This window comes from Callorhinus ursinus, unplaced genomic scaffold (assembly GCF_003265705.2).
Source record: "Callorhinus ursinus isolate GAN/ISIS: 27379988/994484 unplaced genomic scaffold, GSC_fseal_2.0 scaffold12, whole genome shotgun sequence".
NCBI classification, from domain to species: domain Eukaryota; kingdom Metazoa; phylum Chordata; class Mammalia; order Carnivora; family Otariidae; genus Callorhinus; species Callorhinus ursinus.
Genome location: NW_027397074.1, coordinates 31,891,937 through 31,906,204, shown reverse-complemented (window position 1 = coordinate 31,906,204; position 14,268 = coordinate 31,891,937). Strand labels below are relative to the sequence as shown.

General features: G+C 37.5%; 1 protein-coding gene across 9 annotated transcripts in view; it reads left to right on the top strand.

The window, feature by feature from the left end:
- The window catches only part of DGKB (diacylglycerol kinase beta), a 710,493-nt gene that overhangs the window by 52,474 nt on the left and 643,751 nt on the right, over window positions 1–14,268 (top strand). For all 9 annotated transcript variants that reach the window (XM_025873283.2, XM_025873279.2, XM_025873282.2 and 6 more), the window contains exon 2: window positions 14,000–14,259. In XM_025873283.2, the coding sequence (XP_025729068.1) occupies window positions 14,190–14,259 (70 nt within the window). In that variant the 5' untranslated portion in view covers window positions 14,000–14,189. The remainder of the gene's footprint in view (window positions 1–13,999; window positions 14,260–14,268) is intronic.

The following is a 14,268-nucleotide window of genomic DNA, read 5'->3' as shown; positions in this document are numbered from 1 at the left end:
CTTGTTCTTTTTACTCTTGTATAACAAACCACAAAATACTCAGTGCTGTAACACAAACATTTTATTGGGCTCGTGGATTCAGGAGTCAGCCTTTAGAATGGGCATACTGGGTTGGGTTGTCTCTGTTGGTCTCTATTTGATGCCTCATCTAGAAAGACTTCTAGCTTGGAGAAGGGGCTATTTGACAGCTTGGGCTAGAATGTGAAGGCACCTTCACTCACATATTTGGGGGTTGATGCTTGTTGTTGACTGACACTTCAGCTGGGCTGTTGGCTGGTGCACATATACATGAAGTCTCCAAGGGGTCTCTTCACATGGGCCAGTTGGGACTTTCTTAGAATATGTTGGTTAGCTTCCAAGAGCAAGTGTCTTAAGAAAGAAAGCAAAACTGAATTGTGTGATATTTTTATGATCTAGCTACATAAGTCATACGGCATTACTTCTGCTGTAATCTCTTGGTTAAAAGGTAGCCACAAAGGTACTCACAAGTACAAGAGGAGGAAAAATAGGCATTTGTTGAAGTGAAGGGGGAGAGCAAGGTTCTTGTCTCACAGAGTTGAAGAATGAATCTTGTGGACAAAGGAGAGTGAGTAAAGTGATAGAGTTTTATTAAGCAATGATACAGAAAAACTCTCTGGAGTGAGAGGGACCCCTACAGGGTTGCCAACGTGGGTCTTCATCTTTATTTTGGACTGACCAGGGAGCTTGTGGCCTTATCATTCTTGTGATGTCTTGGTTTGAGTAAGGACTGGTGATAACATCTTTAATGGCTTACTTCTTCTTTGGGGTCTGGTCATTCTTCGTGGTCACAGTGTGACTGCCATAAAAAGACCCCACCTCTGACACCCAGGGCAGGGTGGTCTGGTTTGTTCCCTTATTTCTGGTTTCCTCACACCTCAGCATTTCTGGGATTTCTCTGAGCCTGCTCCCTATTTCTGATACCTATTTCTCCCTACCTAGCCCCACCTGTCTCTTATTCAATGAGACCCTTCAGATGTATATCGGTGGGTCATATACGCGGGGATGATTGCCAACTTGTATCCTGGGGTGGGTGGTAAGAGATAAAGGAAGTTTCCAAAGGAATTTTTATATGTTAAAGTAGACTTACAGGATCCTGGGGGTTGGGTTAAGATTGCCTTTTGCCCTTAGCAAAGTGTCAATATCCAGGCAGTTGAGTCCCTAGAGGAAGGTCACTCTGCCTGCCTCAAGGACTTGTCAATGGACTGCAAGTAGTAAGGAAATTTAATAATGTTTCTTCTGCCTTTGTTTCCCACATCAGAAGGGGTGCAACAGGGTTCCACAATGGCATGTGAGATGAAGCAATATAGTTGTGGTCATGGCTGGAAAGTAGAATCTTAGCTGAGCACTTTGCATTTAGTATTTCATATTGAGAGAGGTTCTGCCTCTGTACACGATCACCATTTTTACCTAACCCTCCAGTCTCTATTCTAAAGGGTATTCTCCTTAAAACCAGGTCTAAAAAGACAGAATTGAAAATTCAATTCAAGTAATTTTCTTAAAAAGAAAAAAATAAAATGATAATCCAACTTTGAAATCATGACTGCAAAATACAGACAATACAAAGCTTGATATATTTCCCTGTTTTGTATCACCAAAGATTTCCCTTGAATTCTTTCTTTTAGATTTTTATGTGTCAGCAGAGTCCAAAAATACACAATTATGAATCTTATATTAAACCACCCACATAGTCTTCTGAAAGGTTTGTAGACTTCCAGTCTATTTCCCCTAAATGCATACTGCATGTATGTTCACATTCTATACTACAAATATATCTTAAATCCTTACTTACAAAAGCAAGGAAAGAATAATTTTTATTGAGAAGCTTTTATTTCTTATGTATTATGCACATGTTATTTCATTAACTGCTAATACCTCTGGGAAGTGGGTGGTATTAGCGACTTTTCATGAGAAAGGAACTGAAACTCAAGTTAAATGGTTCACTGTACATAGGGAAGACAGCTCAGAATTTGAATGAGAATACAGATCTATCTGATTCAAAAGTGGTAGGTTAAGACTATGATTAATTGTCCTTTAGATGCTTTAGCCTATAAATTAATAATATAAAAACAGGCTGTTTTAGTTCAAATTTATGAATAGCAATATCCCATTGGCTTTTAACTCTGTCTGCTGTTCTTACTACATGCTTTCAGTGAGCTCGCTTTACTGACATTTGTATTTATTTATTCTTCTTTTTGGTAAGATTTTATCTTTAAGTAATCTTTATACTTAATGTGGGGCTCAAACTTACAACCCTGAGATTAAGAGTCGCATGCTCTACCGCCTGAGCCAGTCAGGTGCCCTACATTTGTATTTATTTTTTTCTTACCTTCCCACTCTTATTTCTCCCTTCCCCCATCATTGCCTAACTAAACCATCTGCTAATTACTAAGGTTTATATATCATTGAGAAAAGAGAAGTTATCAGCCAGAAATCTTCCATTTTCTAAGCACCAAATCTACAAAACTACTTGCATCTGTTCTCATTGTTAAGATTAATTTTGGCCCTCACATATTTTCTGGAACTTATCTCTCTTGCTAACAAGGGCTTTTAAAGGCCTTATAAGGATTTTGAAATACTGATCACTTCCACTCTCCTAAACTTGAACCATTCTCACTATAAACCTTTCTCTTCAATTTTAAAATTTGTTCCAGTGATTCCTACAAACAAACAAACAAACAAAAAAAGCAAGCAAAATTCCTTGATTCCACATTCTTTTTGGATAGCTACTTTTAGCTTTCCACTCCTCCTCACAATCACAGTTCTCTGAGAGTTGATGGTATTCACAGCCCTCCCAAATTCAGTTCTACTCTGCAACCCGTTCCAACTTGACTTGCCTAGCCTCAGGGAAATTGTTTTGCTAAGGTCCCCAGTGACCATCATGTTGCCATGGGATGTTTCATTCCTCATCTCATTTAACTGCCCAGCAACTTTTGATAAGTGCCCTCTACCCTTTCCTTGAAGGATTCTTTTCTTCTTCTTTTGTTGTCTTTCTGACATCATACTATATTTTGGGGGGTCTTTTTCTATTTCTAATCTCTAAATATGGGAACTCTTTGGAGCTTTGTCCTGGGCCCTCTTTTTCACACCATACTCATTCCCCACATGTGCTTAATATTTCATATTTGCCCCTTCAGATTCCCCTTTTACCCTCTTCCATTTTGTTTGGTGCCTCCTAAGGCTGTTTCATACAGATGAAATCACTGGTTGTCTTTGCCCTCTGACTTATGATTGGGCTTGGTTAATGTGAGGCACTAGAAAAGATTGGAGAGTTGGAAGAGTACAGGGTTAGGGAAGTCATTTTCCCCCCAACTCCTCCCCAGCGAAGTCCTTTGAAAATGGGTGAATCCTGCTACCTAAGACCATGGCTCCTATCAGGTGACCCTGTATATATAGCTACTCTGAGGTTTCTTACCTGCAACATCCCCAGTGCTTTCAGGCTTAGGATCAATAAGTTCCCAACTTTTGCTAGACCAGTATACTGGACCAGCCTTTAATAACTCCCTGATCCTTGTCCACACTTTCTCAATAATCCTTTTATTAAGCTCCTACTTACCGATTTTAAATGTACTATCTGTTTCCTACTAGGAATCCTGACACATGGGGTCCTTCATAAGGAAACAAACACTAAAATGCAGTTAGAGATACAGAGGCTTACCAGGAAATTTTTCCTGTGAAAGATAAAGGGAGAAAAAGCAGTATTGGGCAGAGACAGCCTTCAAACAATGATGCAGATTTGATACCTGAGAAAAGAAAGTAGGTGTGGGGGATGCTGATTTCATCAGGAAGAGCTTTACATCATAATGCAGGTCTAACAAAATCTCAGCCAGTCCAATGGGTCGTTCTGAAGCAGATATGGAACATTACAGGAGTCCTCCATTGGACAAAATCGGCATGGTCCTAGTACATCCATCATCTTTAGTCTTTGACCTCTGCCTGTGAAGACTGTGACCGTGGTTCAAAAGCTGAATGTATTCTGAAAGCTCTAAGAGTAGAGGCTGTCAGCTACTATATACAGTCTTTGCAGCTGAAAGCATGTTCTTTCTACAATCAGAGCTTAGAGGCATAGCTTTATGGCTGCTACATCAGGCAAACATATGAATGCCTGTATCATAAAAAATACTATCTATTCCTGACAACTCTCAACATCTGACCTCTGTCTCTCTTTTATTAACCCTAGGCTTATCTCACTAGCTACTAGTTCTGTCCATTTAGATAACCCTTCTGCAAATTTAACACATCCCCAAACAAAATACTAATCTGCCTCTTCTCTTCACACCTGATACTATTCCAGTAAATAGTAATTCTTTATACTACACCTTCTCTGTATGCTGTGCTCAAGCCAAAACTATAGGAGTCATTCTTGATCCCCTCATTCTACACAAAATATATCCCATTCATTGTAAAATCCTGCTTCTAAAATATATATTGAGTTTGGCCTTTTACTTCATCTTTACTGCCATTTCATAGTGGAAACCACTGCCAGCTCTATGTAGTACTGCAACAGCCTCCTAATTGGTCCTTCCATTTCCATTCTTGTCACCTTCCCATCCATTGATTAGAATGGACTTCTTAAAATATAAGTGGATCATGTTTATCTCCTGCTCAGAATATGTCAATGGCTTCATAAGCCAGTTATGATCAATCTTCAATTATGGCCTTTAAGAATCTGCATGATGTAGTTCTTATCTGTTTTTTCCAATCTAACCTTGTGCCCCATTCCCTCTTGCTCACCAGGCTCCAATCACATTTGCTTTCTTAGAAGATCTACTTTTTTTTTTAAATTCTCACTTCTAGGTTTCTGCTAATGTTTTTCCTCTCACTCAAATTTTTAACTGTTACTCAACTTTAATCATTCAATTTAAATGAAACTTTGTCTATGAGTTGCTCTTTGAATCTGTAAATTAGGACACTGTTGTACTCTTTCACAGAATTCCGTTGCCTTTGATTTATTTGTGTACTTGGTTTGTTTAATGTAGATCTTTCCCCCAAACAAGATCCAATAACTCAGATATTATATCTGTTTTGCTTGTAACTATATCCCCAGCACCTGGCATAGTGCCTAGCATGTTCTTTTCATGAATAAATGAACAAAGAATTATAAATTACAAGATAGCATTAATATTACATTTAGTTTCATCCTAATTTTCTTTCAGAAATTCTAATTGATATTTTGGCCCCCATCCTTTTTCCTATGATTTCTCTATTGGTTACCTAATAATTTAGGGTTTATGATCCTTCAGACCCAGTAAATATTTTCACTCATCATAATACCTTACATTTGTATACATATAGTTTTCAGTGTGCCTTAATGTGTATTAACTTTTTTCAATGATTGGAGTCACGATGTGTTGACTTTTAATGATTATTTAAAAATCTATGCTTAATGTGATTAACAAATAATGAATCCAGTCCATCAGACTCATTCATCTAGATACTGCCTGTAACTTCTTCATAGGAGATTGATTTCCTTCCCTAATTGTGGAGAATGTGTTTTAGTCCAGGTACAATAGGCCAAAGAGCCTTCTCCAATTCCTCCAACATAGTTATTTCATGCCAACAACTAAGCAAAACGGCACATTCATTGACTAGGTGAGAATGCCAGCATTAGATTGCTTTCCAGCAGCCAGCAAAGTGGATCCTTCCTGGCTTTCATTTTATGCCCCTGAAGAAACCCCTTGCTTGGGAACAGGAAATCTTTGAATGTACCATAGGGAATCTCTATTGTCATTCTCTTTCCACACGTTTATAAAGAGGCAGAGATGATAAGAAAGTGTCGCTATCATTCCCATCTCCTTCTGAGGCATGAAGACTAGCTGTGCCTCTCGATTTAAAAGTTGCATGTATACATGCAACTTTTCTCTTTACACAGAGTTGTGGTATGTTCAACTAGTTAAAAATATTTGAATTGGAAAACTCCATTTGCACCCCACCCTTATTTGTTCTTACTTGACTACATGTCACATCACATCATGAGAGTTGGCACTACCAGGATTATAAAACCAAAGGCTTCCACTAGAAGGATTAGAAGGAAGTTTTATTCAGAGTGTATTAGTGTTGGAATAAACCAAATCCAAGAACCAAAGAAAATTTACTTTGGGTCCTTTAGGGCTTCCATTACCCTTTAAATACCTCTAATAAAAATGCAAATTGTGTTAGATTAATTCAGAGAAGCTCTTCTTGATATAAAAAGCTATGGCTTGTGTTTACAAGCTCATACTAAATAAAAGAAAGCTATGTAATGTTTTTGTCAGATATAGAAAAATAATTTTAAGATAGTCCTGATGCTCATGTGTTACTATAATTGGTTAAGATATTAATGAAAGCATCGCTTGGAAGTGTTGATCATTTTTATGGAGTTAGTTGGGATGCCTGGGTTATTCAGTCAGTTAAGCGTCTGCCTTTGGCTCAGGTCATGATCGCAGAGTCCTAGGATCAAGTCCCACGACGGTCTCCTTGCTCAGCAAGGAACCTGCTTCTCCCTCTGCCTCCCGCTCCCCCTGCTTGTGCTCTCTCTCTCTCTGGCAAATAAATAAATAAAATCATTTAAAAAAAATATGGAGTTAGCGTGGAGCACTGGGTGTTATGCACAAACAATGAATCATGGAACACTACATCAAAAACTAATGATGTAATGTATGGTGATTAACATAACAATAAAAATTAAAAAAATATATGGAGTTATGTTTAACAAAAAAACAAAAAGAAAATATTCAAAAACTATGTAAAATAAAGGTTTTTTTTAAGATTTATTTGAGAGAGAGAAAAAGACAGAAGAGCAGGGGCAGGGGCAGAGAGAGAGAAAATCTCAGGTAGACTCCCTGCTGAGCTCAGAGCTCAGACAAAGGGCTCAATCTCACAACCCTGATATCATGACCTGGGCCAAAACCAAGAGTCGGATGCCCCTTAAGTCTTTTTTTTTTTAACAGCTGAAGTTTTGTACCTCTAACTACAACTTCTTTTGTTTATGTCTGTTGAGTTGAACAAAATAGGTGGCCCCTAGGAAGAAGGAAACATGTAATGACTGCTGTTCCTAACTCCTTTCTGCACCATTTTCTCTTTCTCAAGTTGAGGGCCTCTTTCCATCTCTACTACCCAGGTTTTCCTTTCTTTTCTTTTCTTTTTTTAAGATTTTATTTATTTGAGAGAGAGAGAGCAAGAGATAGCGGGGGAGAGGGGCAGAGAGAAGGAGATGTAGGCTCCCTGCTGAGCAGGAAGCCCCACATGGGGCTTGACTCCAGGACCCCAAAATTATGACCTGAGCCGAAGGTAGATGCTTAAGCGACTGAGTCACCTAGGTGCCCCTACTCAGGTTTTCCTTTACAAAAAAAAAAAAAAAGCATAAAAGTGAATTCATACTAGAATTATTTATTTACCATCTACTATATACCAAGCATTCTTTTAAACTCTAGGAAAATAGCAATGAAAAGACAATAATCCCCGCCCTCATGGGACTTAGTCTTAGAGCACAGGAGAGGATGTGGTGACATAAAATCTAATACACATGTTGGGGAGAAAGAATGTCCTGTTCCCTCCAAGGTCCTTTTAGCTGGACTAAGAATCCAATTGACATGAGACAGATTAACAGGAGAAAATCAAATTTAAAAGCATATGTACAGAGAACCTACACAGATAGTGAAATTCCAAAGACAGGCAAAATGAGGTGTATATATCATACTGAACTAAGGAGAAGGGTATAGGGCTTTGGGATTTAAGTGGAAAGGGATGCAATTCACAGGGTGATAAGAATAAGAGCAGATGTTGGGTAATTAGATGTTTGTCCAGCCATAAAGATGGGTCACTCAGACAAAATTTATCTCTGCTAATAACCCTTATTCTGGGAAAGAACCCCAGTCCAGATTCTTCTATGTAGTTATCTGAGGAGCAAAAATTTCTCTTGATCCTGTAGAGTCTCTATTGACTTCATCTCAGAATAATCTTTATGCCAAAGTGGCCCATCTTGAGGTGGCCTGCCCTAGGCCCCTACACATACATCTGGAGGAATGCCCTAGGTCCCTCACATACATCTGGATGAAAATCGAGGGGAAATGCAATAAGTATTTTTACTTCCTTTGTCCTTTTTCTGGACTTCTATCAGGGCTCAAAACCATTCATGCTACCCCTAATTTGTAGCATGAGGAAACAAGTATTAAATAGTATAAGTTAAATATTTGATAAGATATGCAAAACAAATAAAAGCATGATGGAGGGATGGTGTGTATGAATGTGCAATTTTAAATTGAATGACCAGGTATCACTTTACTGTGAAGATAGGATTCATGTAGAGATCTGAAAGATGTCAGTTAACCCATCATTTTCAATTTGAATTTTAAATTGGAGTTACTTAAGTAATCCAGGAATTTTAATAAATTTCAGAGCAAGTAGCAAGGTAGAAAGCTATATTTAATTAACTAATTTATTATTATTCTCATATATTAATTAACTTTTTATTGATAATTTATAAGACAGGACTCTGGAATCACCTTAGTTCATGACTATCCATGGACTCAAGAAATAGGGCACATTAAGGAAAGGAGGGAGCTCAGGGGGCCAGTTAAGAAGCAACTGCAACAATACAAGTGAGATAAAGAAACAAAATAAAGACATTGGCATTTTTCCATATTGATATTTTTCCAAAATGATCAGATTTCTGGTCTTTTTTGTTGTTCATCCGTTGTTTATGACTGCCTTCAGAATAATTCCCCAGACTTTATTTAGCATTGAAATTCCTTCAAAAAATGGCCTTTTGCTGGTTCCAATAAAACTTTATTCACAAAAGTAGGTGGTGGGCCAAATTTTTCTGCAGTTAGCTGTTTGCTTACCTGGTCTACTTTATGGGATTCTGCTATTCTTAGCACATGCCTTCCATTCTAAAAGTTATCTCAAAAGTATAAAAAACTGCTGCATTTGTAGCCAAAATGTTAACATTCCAGGTAGGAAGTTTCAGGAAGAGAAAAAAAAAGGTTAAAAGAGCACTTGCCAAATAGAACCTTTCTATATACCTTACCCAACATCTATTAACATCTCATTGATCACTCCATTATGGAAATAACCCGAGGAATGTAGTTCTTCCTTTTTTTTTTTTTTTTAAGATTTTTTATTTATTTGACAGGATGAGAGAGAGCGCACAGGAATGCGCCTGCATAAACGGGGAGCAGGAGATGGAGAAGCAGGCTCCCTACTGGGCAGGGAGCCCTATGTGGGGCTCAGTCCCAAGACCCTGGGATTCTAACCTGAGCCGAAGGCCGAACTTAACTGACTGAGCCACCCAGCTGCCCAAGAATGTAGTTCTTTAGATGGATATATTTTCATTCAATAAGATTAGAGTTCTGTTACCAAGGAAGCAAGGGAGAGTGGAGATTGTTTAGGTTTCTAGCAGTGTCTGTCGTGTTTTACCAGATTCTAATCATCCGGTGTCAGTTTCTTTATTTTTTGAAATCAGAGACTATTGGCTCCTCACAAAGTTATTTTGTGAAGATGGAATAATCTAACACACAAATACTGTGAGGAGAGTGCCATGCATACTCTCAGTAAGCTCTCAGTAAAGCTGACACATTGTTGTAATTAGCATTATTTTCATTTTTTTGGTATCTTTTGATCTTTGTTGTATTTCTAGTGTCTAGAATGCTTTCTGGCACACACACGGGATAAATCAATGTATTCTGAATGAATAAATGAACTTCCATTATGATTGGTTAAGATTTGGGGGTTGTAGGCAACAGAAATTGATTCTGGCCCACTTAACTCTTAATTGAAAGAATGTTATTTGCTTCTAGAAGTGACAAGATAGCTGGATAGTCGGGCTCAGGCATCGACAGGCATCCAATTATTTCTGTAATCATTTAGGTACAACTATTTTCATCCCGTCCTTGAATAACTCCATCCAACATTTAAAGCCCCATGAGACACTCTCATGTGCCAAATGGTACTGAATCATCTCTCTCTGTTTGGATAGGAAAGAATAAGACACCTTGTTTTATAGTCTCATCAAAACTGCATGTAACCGGGGGAAGCAAATAATTAAGATGAAATCAATGAGAAGGATGAAATCAGCTGGAAGACACTGGGTGGAAAACAGAAATGTCCATCACATGTTCCCATTCCTTTTGGTTTGCGTTATTTCCACAAAGTCATGGTTGTGATTTAAGAGCATTCCCTGGGAGGAAAAAGAGACCTAGCAATTTGGCCTCTGTTAACACATCAGTATCTTCATTTTTTCCAATTAAAAGTGAACTGTCATTTTGTAAAACTGAGTGCAGGGACTCTGAACGGATGAGACCAACAAGAATCTTTTTTAAAGATAAAGATGACACGATGTGACAGTGAGGTCCTGGGGTTGATATTGAAGACCAAAAAACAGATGCTGAAGAAAGGTTATGCACTAATGCCAAATATAGGTACTTGGCTTGAGATAATGACATCTGCATAAATAAGCTTTCCAGTCATACAATTTCATAAACTTAAGTCATTGTTGCTAAATATTTCATTTTCTATAATGATCACAATGCCAGTCTGGTTTTAGCAATTGATTACTCTCTCTAATAAAAAGTTGAGACCAGATGGTTTTTCATTTTGTTTGCCTTTATAGATGTAGCAGTGAATGTAGGTCCATGACAACCCAGAGATTTATTTTTAAGCATGATTCATAGTAGTTTTTCTACTATCATTATGCAAGTCTGTCAGACATTTGGAATTGCTTTAATTTGGTAAATTTTATTGGGATTTTTACAAATTGTAAAATTAAAATTATTCTCTTCATTTTATTGCTAGAAAAAAATCCTCAATTTATATGACTCCCAGAATTCATTTGCCTGATTTCAAATATATGCGCTACTACTGAAGGCCATTCCAAACCGTTGCTGGAAATCTACTATGCTAGCCGATTGTATGTGCAGGGAGCTATAGAGCTTGCTTAGCTCCTTTGATGATTTGGTCTAGATTTTTACATAGTAATTGTTTAGATATTACAAGATTAATAAGTTCAGATTGATAAAAATGACACCCTTGTTTGCTCTGAAAATGTGGAACTTATAAAATTGAACAGCAAAGAAAAATCTACTTTTATGAAATAGGCTTTATAAAATTTTCTTCTTTTAGTATTTTAGTCATTTATTTCTGTGATCTGACATTAGGAAATATATATAAAAATGCCATTAAAGAGTGCATGAACCATTAAAAATTGAGTATTACACAAACTAAAATAACTTTGGAATGCATTATTTAGAAATTAAAAATTCTTTTTATTTTTTATTTAAATTCAATTAACTAATGTATAGTGTATTATTAGTTTCCAAAGTAGAGTTCAGTGATTCATCAGTCTTGTATAATACCCAGTGCTTATTACATCACATGCCCTCCTTAATGTCCATCACCCAGTTAGCCCATCTCCCCACCCCCACCCCCACTCCAGCAACCCTTGGTTTGTTTCCTATGATTAAGAGTCTCTTATGGTTTATTACCCTCTCTGATTTTGTCTTCTTTTATTTTTCCCTCCCTTCCCCTATGATCCTCTGTTTTATTTCTTAAATTTCACATATGAGTAAGATCATATAGTAATTGTCTTTCTCTGATTGACTTATTTCACTTAGTATAATACCCTCTAGTTCCATCCACATCATTGCAAATGGCAAGATTTCATTTTTTTTGATGGCTGAGTATATTCCATTTTATATATATATATATATATATATATATATATATATATACACATACATACATGCCACCTCTTCTTTATCCATTCATCTGTTGATGGACATCAGGGCTCTTTCCACAGTTTGGCAATTATGGACATTGCTACTATAAATATTGGGGTGCAGGTGCCCCTTCAGATCACTACATTTGTATCTTTGGGGTCAATACCTACTAGTGCAATTGCTGGGTCATAGTAGCTCTATTTTCAACTTTTTGGGGAACCTCTATACTATTGTCCAGAGTGGCTGCACCAGCTTGCATTCCCACCAACAGTGTAGGAGGGTTCCCCTTTCTCCACATCTTTGCCAACATCTGTCGTTTCCTGACTTGTTAATTTTAGCCATTCTGACTGGTGTGAGGTGGTATCTGATTGTGGTTTTGATTTGTATTTCCCTGATGCCGAGTGATGTTAAGCATTTTTTTATATGTCTATTGGGTGTTTGTATGTCTTGTCTGGAGAAATGTCTTTCCTGTGTTCTGCCCGTTTCTTGATTGGATTATTTGTTTTTTGGGTGTTGAGTTTGATAAGATCTTTATAGATTTTGGATACTAGCCCTTTATCTGATATGTCATTTGCAAATATCTTCTCCCATTCTGTCGGTTGTCTTTTGGTTTTGTCTTTGGTTTTGTCGACTGTTTCCTTTGCTGTGCAAAAGCTTTTTATCCTGATGGAAGTTTCAATAGTTCATTTTTGCCCTTGCTTCCCTTGTCTTTGGCGATGTGTCTAGGAAGAAGTTGCTCTGGCTGAGGTCAAAGAGGTAGCTACCTGTGTTCTCTAGGATGCTGATGGATTCTTGTCTCACATTTAGGTCTTTCATCCGTTTTGGGTCTATTTTTGCGGATGGTGTAAGGAAATGGTCCAGTTTCATTCTTCTGCACATGGCTGTCCAATTTTCCCAACACCATTTGTTGAAGAGACTGTCTTTTTTCCATTGGATATTCTTTCCTGCTTTGTCAAAGATTAGTCGACCATAGAGTTGAAGGTCCATTTCTGGGCTCTGTATTCTTTCCCACTGATCTATGTGTCTGTTTTTGTGCCAGTACCACACATCTTGATGATTACAGCTTTGTAATATAGCTTGAGGTCTGGAATTATGATACCACCAACTTTGGTTTTCAATTTCAGTGTTCCTTTGGCTATTTGGGGTCTCTTCTTGTTCCACACAAATTTTAGGATTATTTGTTCCAGCTCCAGGGAAAACACTGATGCTATTTTAATAGGGATTGCATTGAATGTATAGATTACTCTAGGTAGCACAGACATTTTAACAATATTTGTTCTGAAATGGAAGGAAAACTTCCAAACTCTTTCCATAAGGCCAGCATTACCTTGATCCCAAAATCAGCAAAAAGGAGAATTACAGACCCATATCCCTGGTGAACATGGGTGCAAATTTTCACCAAGATACTAGCCAATGGGATCCAACAGTACATTAAAAGGATTATTCAGCCTGACCAAGTGGGATTTATTCCTGGCTGCAAGGGTGGTTCAACATCCGCAAATCAATCAATGTGATAGAACACATTAATAAAAGGAGAGAGAAGAACCATATGATCCTTTCAATAGGATGAGAAAAAGCATTTGACAAAGTATAGTGTCCTTTCTTGATTAAAACTCTTCACAGTGTAGGGATAGAGGGAACATACCTCAATATTTTAAAAGCCATATATGAAAAGCAAATATCATTCTCAGTGGGGAAAAACTGAGAGCTTTTCCCCTAAGGCCAGGAACATGACAGGGATGTCCACTAACACCACTACTGTTCAACATAGTACTAGAAGTCCTAGCCCCAGCAATCAGACAACAAAAAGAAATGAAAAGCATCTGAATTGACAAAGAAGATGTCAAACTCTCACTCTTCGCAGATGACATGATACTCTATGTGGAAAACCCAAAAGACTCCACACAAAACTTGCTAGAACTCAAACAGGAATTCAGCAAAGTGGCAGGATATAAAATCAATGCACAGAAATCAGCTGCATTTCTATACACTAACAATGAGAGAGAAGAAAGAGAAATTAAGGCATCAATCCCATATCTAATTGCAGCAAAAATCATAAAATACCTAGGAATAAACCTAACCAAAGAGGCAAAGGATCTGTACTCAGAAAATTATAGAACACTCATGAAAGCAATTGAGGAAGACACAAATGGAAAAATGTTCCATGCTCATGGATTGGAAGAACTAATATTGTTAGAAATTAAAAATTCTTAGCATTGTATAGTTTGTCAACTTTTTCTTTGTGCAATAATGCTGATCTTTTTATTTTTATGTTTCTTTTTCTGCAGGTCTTTAATAGATTATTGAAACTACATACTCGCATCCACAGTGGCTTCATGTTGACAGATTTCATATTTTGAAAGCTTGAGATATTTTATAATGAAACATGCCATGTGGAAATCTTGAAGCATAGAATTCTGCCAAACACCTGAATAAAGAATTCCTCACCTGGTATGTAAGAGACTTCTCACTACCACCATGACAAACCAGGAGAAGTGGGCTCACCTTAGTCCCTCAGAATTTTCCCAACTTCAGAAATATGCTGAGTGTAAGTATT